Source organism: Salvelinus namaycush, chromosome 20, assembly GCF_016432855.1.
Source record: "Salvelinus namaycush isolate Seneca chromosome 20, SaNama_1.0, whole genome shotgun sequence".
Lineage (NCBI taxonomy): Eukaryota > Metazoa > Chordata > Actinopteri > Salmoniformes > Salmonidae > Salvelinus > Salvelinus namaycush.
This window is the reverse complement of record NC_052326.1, coordinates 41,717,371-41,740,050: the sequence shown is the minus strand read 5'-3', so window position 1 is coordinate 41,740,050 and position 22,680 is coordinate 41,717,371. Positions and strand designations below refer to the sequence as shown.

At 43.7% G+C, this 22,680-nt stretch overlaps 1 protein-coding gene across 1 annotated transcript in view; it reads right to left on the bottom strand.

Moving 5' to 3' along the window:
• LOC120065370 (helicase ARIP4-like) overlaps positions 1-22,201 on the bottom strand; it is a 28,188-nt gene extending 5,987 nt beyond the window's left edge. Inside the window, exons 1-16 of the mRNA XM_039016312.1 lie at positions 22,093-22,201; positions 16,705-16,889; positions 14,735-15,350; positions 13,894-14,027; positions 10,041-10,241; positions 9,347-9,582; positions 8,632-8,814; positions 8,333-8,466; positions 6,738-6,934; positions 5,955-6,297; positions 5,530-5,707; positions 4,971-5,195; positions 2,828-2,946; positions 2,510-2,634; positions 798-897; positions 187-392 (exon numbers count right to left, since the gene is read on the bottom strand). Coding sequence (XP_038872240.1) covers positions 187-392; positions 798-897; positions 2,510-2,634; positions 2,828-2,946; positions 4,971-5,195; positions 5,530-5,707; positions 5,955-6,297; positions 6,738-6,934; positions 8,333-8,466; positions 8,632-8,814; positions 9,347-9,582; positions 10,041-10,241; positions 13,894-14,027; positions 14,735-15,350; positions 16,705-16,837 — 3,130 coding nt within the window. The 5' untranslated portion in view covers positions 16,838-16,889; positions 22,093-22,201. The remainder of the gene's footprint in view (positions 1-186; positions 393-797; positions 898-2,509; positions 2,635-2,827; positions 2,947-4,970; positions 5,196-5,529; positions 5,708-5,954; positions 6,298-6,737; positions 6,935-8,332; positions 8,467-8,631; positions 8,815-9,346; positions 9,583-10,040; positions 10,242-13,893; positions 14,028-14,734; positions 15,351-16,704; positions 16,890-22,092) is intronic.
• Between the last annotated feature and the right edge of the window lie 479 nt (positions 22,202-22,680).

Here is a 22,680-nt window from a genome sequence, read left to right as displayed (position 1 = left end):
TGAGATTCCCCTGTACTATGCCGTCATTTGCATTTCAACTTCAATATCATGCCATCCAACATTCAATATATTTAACCACACACACTACACTCTCTTACCAGACATGCCCTGTCACACACACAGGAGCATCATCACCGTCACCCCCCCACTGTCTCTCCCAACCTAACCCCCCTCCCTCTGTCTTACCAGACATGCCCTGCTTGGAGACCTGCCGGTCGTAGATCTTCTTCTCCAGGGTGAAGTCACAGACCAGGCGGTAGATGTGGCAGCGCTTCTTCTGGCCATAACGGTACACCCGACACACCGCCTGGGCATCGTGACACGGGTTCCATGACGCGTCAAATACCACCACCCGGTTGGCCCCGATTAGGTTCACACCCAAGCAGCCCGCCCTGCATGTCACAACCCAGGCTTATTAACAACATGCGCAAGTGTGTTTGTGTAAGTGAATGGCTGATCAAAGTGTATGTAAAAGGGAGGGAGAATATACTATTCCAATGTGTGTGAATAAATATCTTTGTGTGCGCGAGTGTGTCTAATTGAGTGTATATGGCTGCGTTTACACAGGCAGCCCAATTCTGATATTTTGTCCAACAAAAGAGTTGATCTGATTGTTCAAAAGACCAATTAGTGAAAAAAATTATCATAATTGGGCTGCCTGTGTAAACACAGCGTTTGTTGTGTATTTGAGTGAAGAATATATAAGTATAGAAATATAATTACTAGAAGGGGCAGACAACAGCAATTTCACTTACATTTCTATGTGTGTGTATCAGTGTGTCTGTATAGTCTATTACCTTGTTGACAAGAGGAAGACCCATGTGGAGGTGTTCTCTGGGTCGTTGAACTGGTTGATGAGTTTCTCTCTCTCGGAGGCAGACGTACTCCCATCCAACCCTGGGGGAGACAACCGACACATTCACTACATCAGCATCATGGGGCGATTCCAGACAAATAGGTGATGTCCCAAATTACACTATTCCCTATGTAGTGCACTACTTTTGAACAGGGCTCATATAGGGGTCTGGCCAACAGTAGTGCACCATTTAAGGAATATGGTGCCATTTGGGACACATACACTGTGTATCTAGTGTAGTGTGGTAGCCAATCCAGTAGGGGGCAGTATATTTAAATAATTAACCCAGAGATCAATGGCTGAGAAAAAGCATGGCTCTTTCTTAATTCATCTTTCATCAATTTCTCACATTGTCTCTTATTGCCTCCATTTCCAAACCCATTGGAGAAGAAGATCTGATGGAGACCCTGGACCTTTCCTTACAGGACAGTTGAGGAGGCGGCGAGGAGATAGCTATGTCACCGCTATGACATTTTTGGCCGATACCGATATCTTCCTTGCAAAAAACCCCCCAATACGATACCAATATTTAAAATGTTAGCTGCCTTTTAAGCATTCTAATACAGTTAAATAGTTAACACACACCCACACGGACGCAGACGGTCAAAGGCACTGCATCTCAGTGCAAGAGGAGTAACAACAGTCCCTGGTTCAAATCCAGGCTGTATCACATCCGGCCGTGATTGGGAGTCCCATACTGCGGCGCACAATTGGCCCAGGGTCGTCCAGGCCGTCATTGTAAATAAAAATTTGTTCTTAACTGACTTGCCTAGTTAAATAAAGGTTACACACACACACCAGAAAGTTATTTTGTTTACATTTACATATGTCCCCATTACCAGTAAAACATAATCAAAACCTATTTCTTTCACTTACTTGCTGTGCTGTTTCATTGTTCATTTATTCAGTCGTTTCATTCCCAACCAGGATTTCTATGAAAAATAGAGCACTTGGTAGTATGTACCGGTGTTCGACCAGTCGGCGAAAGCCAACATCACCCACGACAGAGAATGGTTGATTGTCAAGGGCAATGAATTCCATTATCTTGGCTTTAATGGATTTCGCCTTTGAGTTGTCTTGCTGAAATTTTCTTACTCTTTCAAATGACTGCTCAACTTGTTGACTGCTTGATCCACACAGCAGACATTGTGTGGGCCAGGTTAGGAATGCTGTGTTGCACGTGTAGCGCAAAATTTTACATAGCGTCATTACGTCATGTACCTACATTATATAGGTATGCACGGTAGATTTGACATCGGTTTTTAACATCGGCGTTACATCGGGCTGATACCGATGTTGGCATTTTTAGCTAATATCGGCTGATTCCGATATGTTCACCGATATATCGTGCATCCCTATATAGGATATGAGAAATCACAGAAAGACTGATTGAGATTAGAGACGTAGATTTGTTCAGTTAGTGGATTGAAGCCAAAATATTCCACAGGACAGGATGTGAAAACAAGCTAACTAGTCTAATAGTCTGGAACAACAGAGTACATTAGTGGGATCTGGGTTCAAATCACAGCTGAGCTAGCACAAGTGAAGAGTCAAAGGGTTGCCATGGGAATAATGACGACAGGGTCTGGGTAGTAGTGGTTGCCATGGGAACAGGGTCGTGCCATGTGTGTGTTTGTGTGGATGATGACTCACTGTAGTAGTTGATATTGCGGACCCAGGTCTGGTTCTGGCCTTGGTTGTCAGGGGAGACTCGGCCTGCTGGCAATGGCCGTCTGGACAGGAAGCCTTCAATGACTGTCAGGGTGGACAAGCTCTGACTGATGGACATATGTCAAACACACACACATTAAAAATACATTCAAGTCAGTTAGTATCACATGGATATTTCCAGGTGAAAAGCAAAAACACTAATTTCCAGTCTCTCTAAGGACAATGAAGTCTAAGTATGACTATGCTCATAGGGAGTGTTTGGATGAAGTGGTCCATGTCAGACATAGGAAGAGGTCCAACCTGAAGACCAGGATCTTGTCTCCTCTGCTCACACTCTCATCGATCAGGTGGAAGAGCAGCAGCATCTTGGCAGAGTTCTCCAGAACCCCAGTCTGGTAGTTGTTCATGATGTCCTTGGCCTGGAGTGACAGAGATACATGGAACAGGACAGGAGATGGGTGAATGAAGGTAATTCTTTCACACCAACGAGGACGTCTTAGGTTTTACTAGAGATGTGCATCTTTCCCTTTCAAGATGATTCGATACATGGGCTCCGATACGATACAGGAACGATACTTTTTTGTTTGAAAAGATTTGGTTGGATGCGATGCACTAACATTTGTTTCATAAACACATTCAAAAAGCAAACATTGCCCCCCAACTGGTAGTGGTGCCCAGTTTCCCTTATGGCTCAGCTCAGGTGCCTACATCCACTATACTGTTCAAAAGTTTGGAGTCACTTAGAAATGTCCTTGTTTTTAAAAGAAAAGCACATTTTTTTGTCCATTAAAATAACATCAAATTGATCAGAAATACAGTGTAGACATTGTTAATGTTGTAAACGACTATTATTTTTTTATGTATTATCTACATAATGGGCCTCTGTAAACCTATCCGCAACCATCACTCCTGTGTTCCAATGGCACGTTGTGTTAGCTAATCCAAGTTTATAATTTTAAAAGGCTAATTGATCATTAATTAGATAATCATTTTGCAATTATGTTAGCACAGCTGAAACGGTTGTGCTGATTAAAGAAGCAATAAAACGGGCCTTCTTTAGACTAGTTGAGTATCTGGAGCATCAGCATTTGTGGGTTCAATTACAGGCTCAAAATGGCTAGTGTATATGGTGGATGTAGGCACCTGAGCTGAGCCATAAGGGAAACTTGATATCTACCAACACACTACCAGTTGGGGGGCAATGTTTGCTTTTTGTCTCCCCGCCACCATCACCCACTAATGAATGTCATTTTTGCAGATTAAAAGTGTTACAGCAAGTAATTTATCAACATTTATCTGTAAAAATTAGCTATGACATAGCCAATGAATATATAGCACAACTTTGGATTCCACCCCCATCTAATAATCAAATGGTTAGTGAGATTCTCTTCTTCTGCCGCTTCAACTGTGCAGTGCGGGTAGAAAAAGTGATTGCTGTCCTCGTTATGAAATGATCAACTTTACCCTGTATATCTACAAATGACCATATACTGATTGCTTCAAGCAAAACTAGCACAATTATTGCTGATGGTGAACCTGAACAACGGAAATAAAATGTAATGTAAACCCTGATCAGCATAAATAGCCAGATGAGTTGTGTCTCCGTAAAACACCATTTTCAAAAGCGCATTATATAAAAATAACCTATCAAATTACACCAGTTGTCACTCAACTAATCAAGACTAAGATTGTGCAAGCAATTTTACAAACATTTGAATGCTATCCTGTGACACGTAGATGTGTCAGATCGGGGCCTGCCTCTCGTTGGTGGGCGCGCAAAGTTGCGCACAGCATGCAGTTTGACTAGGCTACTAATATTGCCTGGGGTTGTTTGGCATGCAAAATGACATGTAGATCAATGACTGTCAACATAATGGCATGCTAAGTTCGACCCTTAAGGAGAGGAAGCAGTGGTCACAAAAGATGAGGTATTTTCTGAAGGTAGAAAGAAAGTAATTTGAGCAGCCCCAAAAAATTATGAACAGGCGATTTGTAACGTTTGAATTGATTTTCTGACCTATGAATGCTACATTTGGATCGGTTTGGGGTCCCGTGTACCAATGCGCTCATATCTTAAAACATTTAATCTGGGGAACGACGCGTATCAGTGAATCGTTACATCCCTAGGTTTTACAATACAACTTCAGAATCCTTACAGTGGAAATTCATGCAATAATGAGAACAGCATTCAGTCTGGTTTAACCAGGGTTGTATTCATTAGTGCATACCGCAGCAAAATGCTTTGCAACTGAACGTGAAAACAAGCATTTCTTATTGGACAAACTCAGGTAGGTGAGGCTATAGGTTTCTACCCGTTTCGGGTAGACCCAGGCTAACATAGGAGAAGTATCTAACAAGTTCCCAGCCAGCTGTGGGTCGAGAGTGGTGTTGTGGTGATACGTACCCATGCCAGCCTGTGGGTTGAGAGAGTGGCGTTACGTACCCATTCGTAGGTGATGACTTGATTGGCTCTCTCCTGGATGGGGTTGAGCGGGGGCAGGGCGACGTTGACCCGGCTGTTGGCTGAGTCGGCAACTTTGGCCTTCAGGCTGGCGCCGGGGCAGCGAGGGTTGGCGGCCGCCGTGATGTCATCCAGGTCTAGGTCCTGCTCGTTGGCTAGGTTCTCCTTCTGAAGGGTCTCGTACAGCACGTCAGGATGGTTCCAGATCTACGCACACATCAATGGACTGACTTCAATAATGTTACTGATTCCAGGTTAAGATCGGGGTGTATATCCTGGCTATGCTAACTAACCCACAGCAGTACCCTATCTTCACTATGGTCTATGGCAGAGGTATTCAACTCTTACCCTATGAGGTCCGCAGCCTGCTGGTTTTCTGTTCTAACTGATAATTAATTGCACCCACTAAATCAGTCTCTAATTGAAAAAATGCAGTGGAACTGACTTTGAGGTCCAGAGTTGAGTTTGAGTGGTCTGTGGTATGCCTGCCTGTCTGTCTCTGTCTAATCCCACAGCACCAGTACAGCAATCTCAGCCTCACCTTGCAGCAGACGCAGAAGGCCTTGAGTGGGTTGAGGCCCAGCCAGCCGCTGTTGCCTGCCTCTCTGAAGCGGTTCATAAACTCAGTGTAAAGGGCCCTCTGCAGGGGCGACAGGCGCACCATGATCACATGCTCTTCCTTGGAGGGGAGCTGGTCCCTCAGTACGTCGTGGCCTCGCCTGGGACAGACAGGGATTATTATCAGACTGCATATACACCTAACCAATCCTTCACAGATCTATAGGAGAGAGTAGGGGCTAAGAGTGAGGGGTTGATTTAGGATGAGAAACCATATTTGACAAGAGAGAGGATAGAGAAATCGAGAAAGAGAGAGTGAGAGAGACAGAAAGAGCGATATAAAAAGCAAAGGGTGAGGAGAGGTAGGTGAATAAATAAAAAATAGTCTGCACTCTTCTCTGCTCTCACCTCTGGACGAAGCCCTCCAGCAGACTATGGAGGACGTGACTTCGATATCTCATCACCCTGGCATCCTGCGGCGTGCTGTCCACACACTGCCCGTTCAGAATGGGCCTCTCGAACATGTTACTGAACTCCTGCCTGGTGCCCAGGAAATCAGGCCTGACAAAGTCCACCATGCACCAGTACTCTATTAGGTTGTTCTGGAGGGGGTATCCTGTGAGGACCACACGTCGCCTGGAGCGGATGTTTTTCAGGGCCTGCGAGGTGCTGGCGTGGCAGTTCTTAATGCGGTGGCCCTCATCACAGATCACCACGTCTGGACCGGGTCTGGCCAGGGCCTTCTCCATACCTAGGAGGAGGAGGAGTGAGAGAGTAAAACACAGGTTGGGAGAATGTGTGTGTGTACAGGTGTGTGTGTTTGTAGGTGTGTGAGAAAAATTATGATGAATGGATAAAATAATAACGTTCTCTGATCTATTATTAGTAGTAGAATGTCATTGCAATTCATCACCCGTGGCATTTTAATATTGTAATTTATGCCGTTTTATTTCAAGGCATTACTCATCCAGTGTCAGCCTACAGTATTGTATCATTATATTGGTGATACATTATCTCATATTCATAAAGCTTCTCAGAGTCAGTTTTGCATTTTAGATCACAATAAATAATATTAGCTGGACATGTGGGACCTGATCCTAGATCAGCACTCCTAATTTGAAACTACTACTACTCCGGCCCCAGAACACCTATAGTGGGCCCTGCAGCGACCTCTAACCACTGACCCCTTACCTTTCATGAGCTCCTGCTGCCTCTCCTCTTCGTCCAGGTCGATGATGACGGGTCCCTGGGGCTTCTTAGACTTCCTCTTCTTGCCTGTCACAAAGCTCTTCTTCAGGGACAGCAGGCGGTACATCTCATACCCCATCAGGAGGACACCTCCATCCCTGGACCAGTCCTCCACTACCTTAGCCCGAGCCACCGTGGTTCTGTAGGGCACACACAATCACAGCATTAAACTTATCTTATAAAAAACAATCAATCAATCAATCATAATCACTAGTTAACTACACATGGATTACTAGTTTATCTAGCGTGTCCTGCGTTGCATATAATCGATGCGGTGCGTATCGTTGCTCCAATGTGTACCTAACCATAAACATCATTGCCTTTCTTAAAATCAATACACAAAAGTATATATTTTTAAACCTGCATATTTAGCTAAAAGAAATCCAGGTTAGCAGGCAATATTAACCAGGTGAAATTGTGTCACTTCTCTTGCGTTCATTGCACGCAGTCAGTGTATATGCAACAGTTTGGGCCGCCTAATTTGCCAGAATTTTACGTAATTATGACATAACATTGAAGGTTGTGCAATGTAACAGGAATATTTAGACTTAGGGATGCCACCCGTTAGATAAAATACGGAACGGTTCCGTATTTCACTGAAAGAATAAACGTCTTGTTTTCGAGATGATAGTTTCCGGATTCGACCATATTAAATGACCTACGGCTCGAATTTCTGTGTGTTATTATGTTATAACTAAGTCTATGATTTGATAGAGCAGTCTGACTGAGCGGTGGTAGGCAGCAGCAGGCTCGTAAGCATTCATTCAAACAGCACTTTCCTGCGTTTTGCCAGAAGCTCTTCGCTGTGCTTCAAGCCTATCAACTCCCGAGATCAGGCTGGTGTAACCGATGTGAAATGGCTAGCTAGTTAGCGGAGTGCGCGCTAATAGCGTTTCAAACGTCACTCGCTCTGAGCCTTCTAGTAGGTGTTCCCCTTGCTCTGCATGGGTAACGCTGCTTCGAGGGTGGCTGTTGTCGTTGTGTTGCTGGTTTGAGCCCAGGTAGGAGCGAGGAGAGGGATGGAAGCTATACTGTTACACTGGCAATGCTAAAGTGCCTATAAGAACATCCAATATTCAAAGGTTAATAAAATACAAATGGTATAGAGAGAAATAGTCCTATAATTCCTACAACCAAAAACTTCTTACCTGGGAATATTGAAGACTCATGTTAAAAGGAACCACCAGCTTTCATATGTTCTCATGTTCTGAGCAAGGAACTTAAACATTAGCTTGCTTACATGGCACATACTGCACTTTTACCTTCTCCAACACTTTGTTTTTGCATTATTTAAACCAAATTGAACATGTTTCATTATTTATTTGAGGCTAAATTGATTTTATTGATGTATTATATTAAGTTAAAATAAGTGTTCATTCACACACACACACACACACACACACACACACACACACACACACACACACACACACACACACACACACACACACACACACACACACACACACACACGACAGTATACAATTGACACACAGTGCAGTGTGTTAGTCAGCTTTACAATATAAAATGTGACATACTTGTGCTCGTCATTGAGGATGTGGACTCTGAAAGTGCGTCCTGTGAGGATGGCAGGGTCACTATCAGGGGGAAGGGCCTCTTGGGTGGGAAGCCACAGGTTAAACTCCGCCAGCCAGTTCTGAAGGGTGTTCACCTGGGGAGAAAGAGAGAGATAAAGACACAGCTGTGCTCACAGACAGACACACACGCACAGAGAGACACACACAGGGGAGATGAACAGAGAGCAATGGGAGAATAGAGACAGAAAGCAAGAGAAGAGAGCGAGACACACTCATCATCTCCTTAACGGTCTACTCACAGGGACGATGGCCAGTACGGTGTGGGCCCCGGTGTGTCTGAGCAGGATGTCTATAAATGAGATGACTTGCAGGGTCTTGCCCAGACCCATGCTGTGGGCCAGGATACAGCCAAACCCGCTGCTGCCCTTATAGCGCTCCAGAGACTCCACCAGGTTATCATAGAGGAACCGGATCCCACCAACCTGGGGAGGGAGGGAGAGAGGAAGGAAAGAAGGGGGTGGAAAGAGATGGAGCGAGAGAGGGGGAGGTAAGTGGGGGAAGGAGTGAGAAGGAGATGAGGGATGGAGGAAGAGAGAATGAACTCAATTAAATAACGCATGCAGTCAAGGCACTTTTACTTGTACCCGGTCTGCCTTTGTGACACCATCTCCCATGTTGCAGCAGTGTGTGTGTGTGTGAGTTAGTGTACCTGGTGAGGTTTGACGTCACGTGCCAGTTGTGGGGTGAGGTACAGGTCTTTCTCCCCTGTGGGGTGCTGCTGTCTGTGTGTGTTAGTTAACGTACCTGGTGAGGTTTGACAGCGCGGGACAGCTGTGGGGCAAGGCTTCCTCCTCTGCAGGGTGCTGCTGTGTGTGTGTGTGTGTGTGCGCACGTGCATTAGTTAACGTACCTGGTGAGGTTTGACAGCACGGGACAGCTGTGGGGCAAGGCTTTCTCCTCTGCAGGGTGCTGCTGTGTGTGTGTGTGTGTGCGCACGTGCATTAGTTAACGTACCTGGTGAGGTTTGACGGCACGGGCCAGCTGTGGGGCGAGGAACAGGTCTTCCTCCTCTGCGGGGTGGTTGATATTAACTAGGACCCTCCCCTGGGCATCTGGTTGGTTGAGCGAGTCGTTGATGTGCGCGCCGCTGCTCTCCGCCGTGCCCCCCACACCTTCGTCCTCGTCCTCATTGGCCGACTCACTGCTGATCTGCAGGGCATCGTCGTCCCCGGAGCTCAGCTCGATCACGTCTGGGAGGAATTTGATTGATTAGATATATTTATTATTCGGGTAAACGACACAGTTAAAAACAACAAAATAACACACTTATTTCCACTGTGGTCCTGGAGAGAGGAAAATTGATATTCATAGTTCATGCCATTAAGCGTTCGTAACCTGACAGCTAACCAATTACTGTGTATATATATTCCTGTTGGTGCAACCAAGGAACGTTATAACTGTAAGGTTCTACCTATAAAGTTCTTTGCCCTTGTGGAGATCTGAGAGGATTGGACAGGTCTAAGAAATATGTTAATAGCGCCGCCTTACCTTCTGATAGATAGGCTATGGGGAAGTTACACCATATTGCTTACACCAATCAAATAGTCTCAGATCTCCACAAGTGCATAGGGTCTCGGGGTTCAATTTGTGACACAGACAGAGAGTTGTGGTTGTTCCCTTTGTTTGAGCAGTCCTCCTACAGTCTTACCGTCTCTGATAGCAGGTCTGACAGCGGGTCTGATAGCCAGTCTGATAATGGGGATAGCTGGTGGCTTGACATCCTCCTGCTTCTCCTCCTCCTCACTGCTGTCACTGCTGTCCAGGCAGATGACGTCCTGCCTGGCTAGGAAAGCAGCCTCTAACGACCCCTGACCTTGACAATCCTCCTCCCCAGGCCTCAACACCGATTCTATTGGAGGAGAGGGGGAAATGCACAGAGAATAATGAGAGAAAGAAAGAGAGAGAAAGAGAAAGACACAGACAGGCAGAGCAGGATACGGGTAACACGGAACCCAAACAGGCTGCATGCGTGCGCCATCGTGCATAAATTTATTTTGTCCCCCCACACCAAACGCGATCAGGACACGCAGGTTAAAATATCAAAACAAACTCTGAACCAATGACATTCATTTGGGGACCGGTCGAAAAGCATTAAACATTTATGGCAATTTAGCTTGCACTTGCTAGCTAATTTGTCCTATTTAGCTTCCTTGCTGTTGCTAGCTAATTTCACCTGATATATAAACATTAGGTTGTTATTTTACCTGAAATGCACAAGGTACTCTACTCCGACAATTAATCCACACTAGAGGTCGACCGATTATGATTTTCCAACGCCGATACCGATATCGGTCGACCTCTAGTGTGGATTAATTGTCGGAGTAGATGACCTTGTTATTTTATCTGAAATGCACATTGGAGAACAAAAAAAAGCAGATACCGATTATTCGGCCGATTTAAAAAAAAATGTATTTGTAATAATGACAATTACAACAATACTGAATGAACACTTATTTTAACTTAATATAATACATCAATAAAATCAATGTATCCTCAAATAAATAATGAAACATGTTCAATTTGGTTTAAATAATGCAAAAACAAAGTGTTGGAGAAGAAAGTAAAAGTGCAATATGTGCCATGTAAGAAAGCTAACGTTTAAGTTCCTTGGTCAGAACATGAGAACATATGAAAGCTGGTGGTTCCTTTTAACATGAGTCTTCAATATTCCCAGGTAAGAAGTTTTAGGTTGTAGTTATTATAGGAATTATAGGACTATTTCTCTCTATACGATTTGTATTTCATATACCTTTGACTATTGGATGTTCTTATAGGCACTTTAGTATTGCCAGTGTAACAGTATAGCTTCCGTCCCTCTCGTCGTTCCTACCTGGGCTCGAACCAGGAACACATCGACAACAGCCACCCTCGAAGCAGCGTTACCCATGCAGAGCAAGGGGAACAACTACTCCAAGTTTCAGAGCGAGTGACGTTTGAAACGCTATTAGAGCGCACCCCGCTAACTAGCTAGCCATTTCACATCGGTTACACCAGCCTAATCTCGGGAGTTGATAGGCTTGAAGTCATAAACAACGCAATGCTTGAAGTATTGTGAAGAGCTGCTGGCAAAAGCAGTAAAGTGCTGTTTGAATGAATGCTTACGAGCCTGCTGCTGCCTACCATCGCTCAGTCAGACTGCTCTATCAAATCATAGACTTAATTATAACATAATAACACACAGAAATACGAGCCTTAGGTCATTAATATGGTCGAATTCGAAAACTATCATCTCGAAAACAAAACTTTTATACTTTCAGTGAAATACGGAACCGTTCCGTATTTTATCTAACGGGTGGCATCCATAAGTCTAAATAATCCTGTTACATTGCACAACCTTCAATGTTATGTCATAATTACGTAAAATTCTGGCAAATTAGTTCGCAATGAGCCAGGCGGCCCAAACTGTTGCATATACACTGACTGCGTGCAATGAACGCAAGAGAAGTGACACAATTTCACCTGGTTAATATTGCCTGCTAACCTGGATTTCTTTTAGCTAAATATGCAGGTTTAAAAATATATACTTCTGTGTATTGATTTTAAGAAAGGCATTGATGTTTAAGGTTAGGTACACGTTGGAGCAATGACAGTCCTTTTTCGCGAATGCGCACCGCATCGATCATATGCAACGCAGGACACTCTAGATAAACTAGTAATATCATCAACCATGTGTAGGTATAACTAGTGATTATGATTGATTGATTGTTTTTATAAGATAAGTTTAATGCTAGCTAGCAATTTACCTTGGCTTCTTACTGCATTCGCGTAACAGGCAGGCTCCTCGTGAGGCAGATGGTTAGAGCGTTGGACTAGTTAACCGTAAGGTTGCAATATTAAATCCCTGAGCTGACAAGGTAAAAATCTGTCGTTCTGCCCCTGAACAAGACAATTAGCCCACTGTTCCTAGGCCGTCATTGACAATAAGAATGTGTTCTTAACTGACTTGCCTAGTTAAATAAAGGTGTAATTTTATAAAATTAAATCGGCAAAATCGGCGTCCAAAAATACCGATTTCCGATTGTTATGAAAACTAGAAATCGGCCCCGATTAATCCGCCATTCTGATTAATCGGTCAACCTCTAATCCACACAAAGACGGTCAACCGAATAGTTTCTAGTCATCTCTCCTCCTTCCAGGCCTTTTCATCATTTAACTTATATGGTGATTGGCATCTAAACATTCATAGTATTACCACGACAACCGGCAACAGTTCGTCTTTCAATCACCCATGTGGTTATAACCAATGAGGAGATGGCACGTGGGTACCTGCTTCTATAAACCAATGAAGAGATGGGAGAGGCAGGACTTGCAGCGCGATCTGCGTCAGAAATAAGAATGACTTCTATTTAAGCCCTTGGCAACGCAGACGTTCATTGGCGCACGTAAGCAGTGTGGGTGCAATAATTGAATAACATAGATTCCTACATTTATTTTGCAACAAGCACGTGACGCGAGCGGTGTAGTCAGGGTATAAGTGAAAGATCGAAAGAGAAGGGATGAGCACAGTACATCAGAAAGTATTACATTTTTTGGGGGGGGCTTTGTCTAAAATGTACTAAAATTATCTATTTGACATAGGCGGGTTGGTTGTTTGGCAAGAAAACCGACATGTGCACAACTATGGGGAAAAACAGACGGGGTTGGCTTAGATTGTTGACAATATATCGACAATATATCAACTATATTTTGTCTCCAATGTTTACTGAAAACCCAAATACATTTGCACAATGAGCACTTGTCTCAAATATATTGTTACAGTTGTTGGTTAGCTAGCTAGTGAAGTTTTGCCGTATTAGCATAGACTTGATATGAGTCAAAACATGGTATCTAGAACATGATAAAACTAGCTGAAAAGTGCCACCTACAATTCCCCACATTGCAGCTTCTTGCTAGCTATCTAGACATTCAGAATCACAACCCCACACAGACCTCTGCCCCAACTACATGTTAATAAAACAGTTTGACAGTGTTTATGAGTGCACCCCATAAAAAAGAGGCACCAGTAGAAGTGGTGCTACAGTCAGAGGCTCCATGTGTAGCAAGTGAAGTGGGAGATTTCTAATCAATGGTAAATGGAATTTAAATAACCAAATTAAGTTGGCTAAATGAGAAGGCGTAGGCTACAATGATCAACCAACAAGTAGGCCGTTTCATATGAATAGAGTTGTTGTAGACAAGGACGCCTCAAAATAGCCTCAATTAGCCTTGCTACTTTAGCTAGCTAGTTGGCTACTGTAGCTAGCTAGCTTCTTTACAACGATTTGATGCAGCAAAGACAGGCCGCAACAAGTTTGTCTAACTAGCACGATTCGGTTTGGTTACTTTCTCCCTTAGTCCTACACACATTGACTGTCACATTCACTGGCCCACACCCTTCCCCCACTCTTCTGCTGAAACAAGCAGAGCTCTCTCGCAAGAGTGTCTCCATTGAAGCCCCCCCCCCCCCCCCCCTCCAAATGTATTTTCTTTGTCCAGAGGGTGGTTTGGGGTAGAACTCTCACCTGGGGGAGGACAATCTGTGACAGGTGGTGCTGTATAGTCCTTCCTCTGCTGCTCCAGACGCCTCAGCCTCTCTAACTCCTCCTGCTGGGCTGCCTTGGTCACTGCTTCCATCTGGTGCTCCTTTAGCAGCTTCCTGTTCGGAGGAGAGGAGGACGGGTTAGAGGAGAGGAGGACTTGTTAGACGAGAGCACAGAAGACTGGTTGAAGTAGATGAGGACAGTGGACAGGTTAAAGGAGAGGAGGACAGGGGAATGGGTTAAAGGAGAGGAGGACAGGTTAGAGGACAGGGGGACAGGTTAGAGAAGAGGAGGACGGGTTAGAGAAGAGGAGGAGGATAGGTACGAGGAGGACGGGTCAGAGGAGAGGATGAAGACGGGTCAGAAGGGAGGGGGACGGGTCAGAAGGGAGAGGGACGGGTCAGAAGGGAGAGGGACGGGTCAGAAGGGAGGGGGAAGGGTCAGAGGAGAGGGGGAAGGGTCAGAGGAGAAGGGGCCGGGTCAGAGGAGGATGGGGGGACGTGTCAGAGGAGGACGGGTCAGAGGAGGACGGGGGGGCGGGTCAGAAGAGAGGATGAGGACGGGTCAGAGGAGAGGGGGACGGGTCAGAGGAGAGGGGGACGGGTCAGAGGAGGACGGGTCAGAGGAGGACGGGGGGGCGGGTCAGAAGAGAGGATGAGGACGGGTCAGAGGAGAGGAGGACGGGTCAGAGGAGAGGAGGACAGGTCAGAGGAGAGGAGGACGGTTCAGAGGAAAGGAGGATGGGTCAGAGGAGAGGAGGGGGATAGGTTAGAAGAGAGGGTGCATTATACATTGGCACCTATCAAACCTATCAAACAAATACCTGATGTTCTTCCTCATGTGTGCTGGTTTAGAGGTCTTAGCAGGCTTAGGGTCCTTAGACTTGGTGGCCCTCGGTTTCTTATTTTTGCCCGCAGAGGGCTTGTTCTGGCTGGGGCTCTCAGGACCGGACGAAGGGGCCTGGGACTTTGAAGCCTTGGAGGCCCTTGGTTTCTTCTTTTTGCCCGCAGAGGGCTTGTCCTGGCTGGGGCTCTCAGGACCGGACGAAGGGGCCTGGGACTTTGAAGCCTTGGATGCCCTTGGTTTCTTCTTTTTGCCCGCAGGGGGCTTGTCCTGGCTGGGGCTCTCAGGACGGGACGGGGGCTGGGAGCAAGACGCAGGTCTCGAGTTGGGCTGGGAGGAAGGCCTGGAGGCGGGCTTTTTGTCCACAAAGGGCTTGTCCTGACTGGGGCTCTCAGGACGGGATGAGGGCTGGGAGCCATCGCCAGACGGGGGCTGGGAGCGAGACGCAGGTCTCGAGTTAGGCTGGGAGGAAGGCCTGGAGGTGGGCTGAGACGGGGGCCCAGAGGGAGGCTCTTCCGAGGGTGAGGTAGCTGAGGGGGAGTCCCTCCCTCCCTGGGTCTCCATCTCTGTACTGCCATGGCCACTCTCTGGCCGCTCTGTGGAACAGAGGAGCAGAGAATGACATCAATCAGTCAACTAATTATTAAATCAGTGTCTGGGAAACTGGCCAATAGGGTTAGAGAAATAGACAAACCCTTTTGGGAAAGCATTGTTTGTTGGGAATTTTCTCCAATCCCCCTTGGACACTATTGAATGGTGTTGAATGCATTCAGTTGTACAACTGACTAGATATCCCCCTTTCCCTTACCAAAGCATTGGTTGATCAGTTTCTGGGGTACTTTCAATGGAGAATCTCAATTGAACAAAATTCTTAGTCCAGGATCAGGCTTAATGATGTGTCTGGGAAATCGTCCTTAAATCCTAACTATTGTATTCTTTTATGAGCCAAATAATCATTTTCTCTATGGTTCATTCATGGCTGTTACTGTCTAACCCCAGTAAGACATGTTACATACAATGTCTGTGTCCCAAATGGAACTATTCTCTTAATAGTGCACTACTTTTTACAAGAGCCCTATGGGCCCTGCTCAAAGGTACAGCACTAGAAAGAGAATAGGGTGCCATTTGGGACGCATCCAGTGTCTTCATTAGTCTCCCATCCTTCTAGGTAGCCAGGCTGTGAGACTTAGTGGGGCCTTGCCTGGTGTTCCTTACCCCTGGAAGCCTCTCACATTCTTGGCATTGAACACATAGTTTGGAGGCGTTGCTCAGAGCAGATGCAGGCAGCTCCAGGCTGGAGCAGCATTCATCAAAACCTGCATTCTCCTGCCTGTGGTTCTGTCTGTTCTAACATGTTGTTGACACTAGTCCGTCTGTAACAATGTGGGACACGGTGCCTCCGAAGACTCTCTCCAAGTGCCTGGCTCACTACCTGACTGTTGTGTGTCCCAAATGACACTCTATTCCCTCTGTAGTGCACTACTTTTGACCAGGTACCATAGGCACAATGTAGGGAATAGGGTGCCATTGGGGACACATACTCTGTGTAATTGATTGGTTGACTACATAAGTTCACATTTTAAATAAAGATATTTTGCGTCAGACTGCTGTACAACCATTTTAACACAGACTCAGCGATATGACGTTGCCCTGAGCAGCAGGATGAACTGAGAATATTGAGCGCAATGCAAGACGATGCACTCGCACAGAGTATCTGCACATGTGGATGGGTACGGTTCGCTCTGCTGCAACGTGGTAGCTGCAGCACAACAACAGTGGACAAGTGCTGTTTACTTTATGTATCACCTATTCTACCTTTAACAAATATAGCATTTAAAGTGAATTAGAATTACTTCTAGAATGTGGTCTTCTGTTCTGACTGGTATTAATTGTGAGTAGTAAACTAGAGGCAACTTCTACGGATTTGACACATTCCCCCCCGCCACTCACCGACTGCATCATCTTCATCATCCCCATCGTTGTCACCATCATCATCAATCTCCTCCTCTTCCTCTTCCAGATCCTCCTCTTCACTGTTAACGCTAGGGTCCAGGTCACTTCCTGAGATCGATTCTTCAGACATGGCGTCCCGCAGAGCTCAGAGAGCATTACCTACACATCCTCACTTGGGGTACCTGCAATCAAATAGAGTACACATCGCTTTAGCCATTATGTCTAACAACAAAGCAGAGACCCCATTTAAAGGGGTAGTTGACCTAGGCTAATTCAGGGTAAGGAAACAAATATGTAATTTTGGCTAACTCTCTTTAAGCTTGGCAAAATGTGTGGAGTTCATTGTTGTGAAGTGGGCTGTCTTGTTGGGGGTTAGAAAACAGAACGAAAATGTGGAAAAACAACAAAAGCATGATAACATAAATCACATTAGCAAGTAGATCATTATCAATCACATGGTTTCATTTTCACTTTCGTCATCTAAGACAGAGAAGTGCTTGCAATAGAACAATACAGTAAATTATAAACTGTCATCACTTTACTCTGCCCTCTTCCAAAGCTTGCATTCTCAAAGAGTCAGAGAGAAAAGAGTAAAAGGAGCTTGTGTGTGTGTGTGTGTATTTATGTGTGTGAGCGAGAGAGAGAGAGAGTGTGAGCGAGCTGGCCAATTACATAAGAGCTAAGTTACATAACTGGCCATTGCCACTCAGGCTGTGCCTTCCCTTGAACAGACTAACCCAATAGACACACAGAGCATGGTCTCTCTGCCCCTTTCTCTCACCTCACTCACATACAAAAGCCTACATACAGTCTCAGTGCAGGTCAGACACTGTTCCTTCAGATGAATATGAAACGACTGTTTCAGGTCTGAGTGTCACAGATCCCACCCACACAGGCAAGATAGACATTCTCTCACGCACTTTAAGTCTACTGTTCTCCTATTAATGAAAGATGCAGAGTGTGCTGCAAAGCTAGAAATTAGATATTTTATGTCATGTATCTTATAAATGTGTGGAGCAGCAAACTTGGCAAGGCTCATACTTGGTCATAAGAGTTGACGGGCAAACTACAGCGCCTTCAGAAAGAATTCACACCTCCTGACTTTTTCCACATTTTGTTATGTTACAACCTGAATTTAAAATGGATTACATTTAGATGTTGTGTCACTGGCCTACACACAATACCCCATTACGTCAAAGTGGAATTATGTTTTTCAACATTTTTACAAATGAATTAAAAAGGAAAAGCTGAAATGTCTTGAGTCAATAAGCTAGTGTTTCCAAACTCAGTCCTCGGGAACCCAAAGGGTGCACGTTTTGGTTTTTGCCCCCAGTACTACACAGCTGATTCAAATAATCAACTCATCTTTAAGCTTTAAATATTTAAATATTCTGTGTAGTGCTCGGGAAAAAAACAAAACGTGCACCTCATGGAGTCCCGTGAACAAAGTTTGGGAAACACTGCAATAAGTATTCAAACCCAGCGTCATGACAAGCCTAAATAAGTTCAGCAGTAAAAAGGTGCTTAACAAGTCACATAAGTTGCATGGACTCACTCTGTGTGCAATAATAGTGTTTAACATGATTTTTGAATGACTATCTGATCTCTGTACCCCACACATACAATTATTTGTAAGGTCCCTCAGTCAAGCAGTGACTTTCTAACACAGGTTCAACCACAAAACCAGGGAGGTTATCCAATGCCTCGCAAAGAAGGGCACCAATTGGTAGATGGGTAAAAATAAAATAAAAAGCAGAAATGAATATCCCTTTGAGCATGGTGAGGTCAATTAATTACACTTTGGATAGTGTAGCAATACACCCAGTCAGTACAAAGATACAGGCGTCCTTCCTAACTCACTACAGACCCTGGAAACCGCTCTTGGATTTCACTGAGGCCAATGGTGACTTTATTAAAACAGTTAGAGTTTAATGGCTGTGATAGGAGAAAACTGAGGGTTGATCAACAACATTGTAGTTACTCCACAATACTAACCTAAATGACAGAGTGAAAAGAAAGCTTGTACAGAATAAAAATATTTCAAAACACGCATCCTGTTTGCAATAAGGCACTACAATAAAAAAAAAAGGCAAAAAATGTGGCATAGAAATTAACTTTATGTCCTGAATACAAAGCGTTATGTTTGGGGGGCAAATCCAACACAACACATCACGGAGTACCACTCCACATATTTTCAAGCCTGGTGGTGGCTGCATCATGTTATGGGTATGCTTGTCATCAGCAAAGACAAGGGAGGTTTTTTCTTTGGATAAAAATAAACGGAATAGAGCTAAGCACAGGCAACATCCTTGAGGAAAACCTTGATCAGTCTGCTTTCCAACAGACAAATTCACCTTTCAGCAGGGCAATAACCTAAAACACAAGGCTAAATATACACTGGAGTTGCTTACCAAAACAACACTGGATGTTCCTGAGTGGCCTAGTTACAGTTGACTTAAATCTGCTTGAAAATTAATGGCAAGACTTGAAAATGGCTGTCTAGCAATGAGCAACAACCAGATTTATGATTTTTTAAAAGAGCAATGTGTAAATGTTGTACAATCCAGGTGTGCAAAGTTGTAATCACTGCCAAAGGTGATTCTAACATGTATTGACTCAAGGGTGTGAATAGTCATATAAACGGAGATATTTCTGTATTTCATTTTCAATACATTTGCAAACATTCCTAGAAACATGTTTTCACTTTTCCATTACGGGGCATTGTGTGTAGATGGGTAAGATTATATATTTTTTAATCCATTTTGAATTCAGGCTGTAACAACAAAAATTGGAAAAGTCTAGGGGTATGAATACGTTCTGAAGGCACTGTGTCTGTGATGATTACCCATCCAAATGAATCCAATATGCACAAAACCATTTTTTTTACCATTTCCCTCACATACTAGTGCTGTCATAAATGTAATTTAAAAGGTGTTACATACACAATACTTGACATGGTTATTTGGTCTGCCACTTATTGAGTTTACATAACCCGTGTAATTGATAGGTTATATTAATGAAATGTGAAGTTAATGACATGTTATGTAATTGATAGGTTATGTTAATCAATTACAATGTTTTTCATATTTGGATCAACTATAAAAGCCTCCATAAAAGGAGGCTTGTATAATGCAGAGATGACACTTTACTTAAATATGTATTTTATTTAAGATATTAGAAACACAATGTTGAAGACCCCTGTCAACTAAAATCAACACTTATAGTTAGTTTGGGATAAATGATTTGCCTTCAGTAAGTTTAAGAAAAATTGCTTTGTGCCTTGTAATTCTGTTACCAAAAACCCACGTCTCAGAAATGTTCTAATTTCTCTCCCTCGTGGAGGATAATTCAAGTTCACAGAAGTAACAAGTAAAGGTAGACCTACCAATTAGTTGTAGTGTTTTACAGATTTTTTATTTATTAATTTAACTAGGCAAGTCAGTTAAAAACAAATTCTCATTTTACAATGATGGCCTACCCCAGCCAAACCCTCCCCTAACCCGGACGACGCTGGGCCAATTGTGCGCCGCCCTATGGGACTCCCAATCGCGGCCGGTTGTGATACAGCACGGGACCGAACCAGGGTCTGTAGCCTCTAGCACTGAGATGCAGTGCCTTAGACCGCTGCGCCACTCAGGAGCCCTGACATCAAGTTTGTTTAGGAATTATTAAGTGATTAAAACTCTAATTCCCCCCCCCAAAAAAAACAGTAACGGAATTTCTGCATTGAATTAGCTACAATGGGAAATCATAGTAGTCACAAACCACAGTTTGCCACTGTCCTCCCACTGACATACTGTTATGTTCAGCTCCTACGTTTTTTTCTTCTTCTATTTCTGTCATCTGGTGCTCAAAGCAAGACTGTGAAAACAGTCTGGACAACCCTCCCTCTCACTCACTCTCTCGCCAGTTAATGTCACCTACCCTCTTTCCATTTACTGTAGCATCCTGAAAAGTAGTTGAAATCAGTCAGCCCTGGCCAGACCAAATCTGAATCAATCATAGACATCTATGTTTCACAAGTTTGGACAGCACAGTAGAGAAGTTGTATGATTTGTTAAACTTAAAATCCATGGCTTTTGTTTGGCATGCATTTTAAAGTGAAAAATTAGTCAAATCGTAATTCTGTTACCGTGGAATTGCCTATATCTATCTCGCTAGCTGTGTTATTCAGGTTTTCTATTTAGGCTAACAGGGACTGTATTCATAAAGCGACTCAGAGTAGGAGTGCTGATCTAGGACCAGGTTCCCATTGTTCTTAAATTATTATATAAAAGGCTAAACTGATCATAGACCAGCTTTGTGGATAGGGGCCCAGAGCTGATTGAGAGAATACTAGAGGTGAAAACCTTGTGTAAAAAACAAAATATAGTGTCAAATCTGACAGAGGAAGGAAGCTGCAGCATTGAACACAGTCAGAATCACAGATCGTCGCCTGCCTCTCAAACCCTATGAATCTCAACATTCAGTTACTTTGTGATCGGTATCCATGGTGAACCCAGATAGAGTCAGCCGATACATTGAAAGGTTTTCAATAATACATGCATGTCCAACATAAAATATTTATACATTCCTGCACAGCTGCTTACAAAATATGAACTGTATCGCCATGAGCAGCATGTGAATAATACCTCTCCTCCTGCATATCAAACTATGATCCCAAGGCAATAATTGTGTGTTATTTGAATTTAGATTTAAGAAAACATAACTTCATCTCCCACACACTACTATTGAGCCATAGTGCAGTGTGTTACATAAACATGCTAAATAAATACAAAATATTATATCCAACTCTAGCTTCTGTAAGTAGCTATGACGAACAACCATAAATAGGTAGCCGATACCTGGCTTACTTGTTTTCTGATCCCACCCTCCTAACGTTTAATATGTTTTTAGTTAGCGAACATAAACATTATACAAAATGTAGAATCGACTAATATTAGCAAGCAAACCAGATACTGGGTTTTTGAACGCTAATCTGGGTTGGAACATTGCTAAGAAATAGCTAGTTAGCTAACGTTAGCACTAGCTACCGAGCCCATTCAAAAGACAGTATTATTCTAAGGCTGGGTAAACTAGCTACCGCGATAGCTATAACCATATTACCTACTATCTTTTGTTTTGCCACAATTAGTTAGCTAGCTAAATTTGAACGATTTCTATGACTATGAACAAACAAGTCTTACTAAATACAGCCAGCTAGCAGCTAGTTCGTGCGTGATTGAGCAGCTAGCTTGTTGTTAGCGAGCTAGCATCATGTTAGCATACAAATCGCTGTTTTCAGCCAACGTCTATTGTCCAGGGGATGGCTAATCTAGAAAGCCCCTTATGTCACTGAAAAACAAGTTAAATTCGAACCAAAAAGGTGCCAAACTATGTACTTACATTTTGCATTCCCTTAGGAAATAGTGACGATATGTTAATGATTAATATATATTTTTTATAAACAGTGTAGCTAGCTATTTTTTTATTCCCCCCTCACAGTTTCTTCAAGGGTAACAGTAACAATGTTCCCTGCACGCATGGAAAAACAACACGCCAGAACATAGTTCCGGAGGCACACTCGAATTCCCCAAAACTGTTTTCAGGCAGGGCCCAAAATTCCTGTTTTATTTTAGTTTGTGCTGTACTCAGCAACACGAAATAATTGACTCAATGATAATACCATAGTAATTAGAGCATTTATGTAATTTGTCTATAAATGCACACCACGAGAAAGTATATTATGGCGTCATCTGCTGGATAAATGGATTGAATCACGGTCGTCACTAGTTACCACAGCCACAAAGTCATAATTATGGCTAAACTAGTTTCCCACTGTACTGTTTTTGTCTAAACCCCGTCTATTTCTAAAATGTATCTGATTTTAAACCTAACCACACCGCTAACCATATACCTGACCCTAACCTTATATTAAGACCAAAAAGCACATTTTGTTTTCATGAATTTTTACAATAGAGACAATTTTAGGTC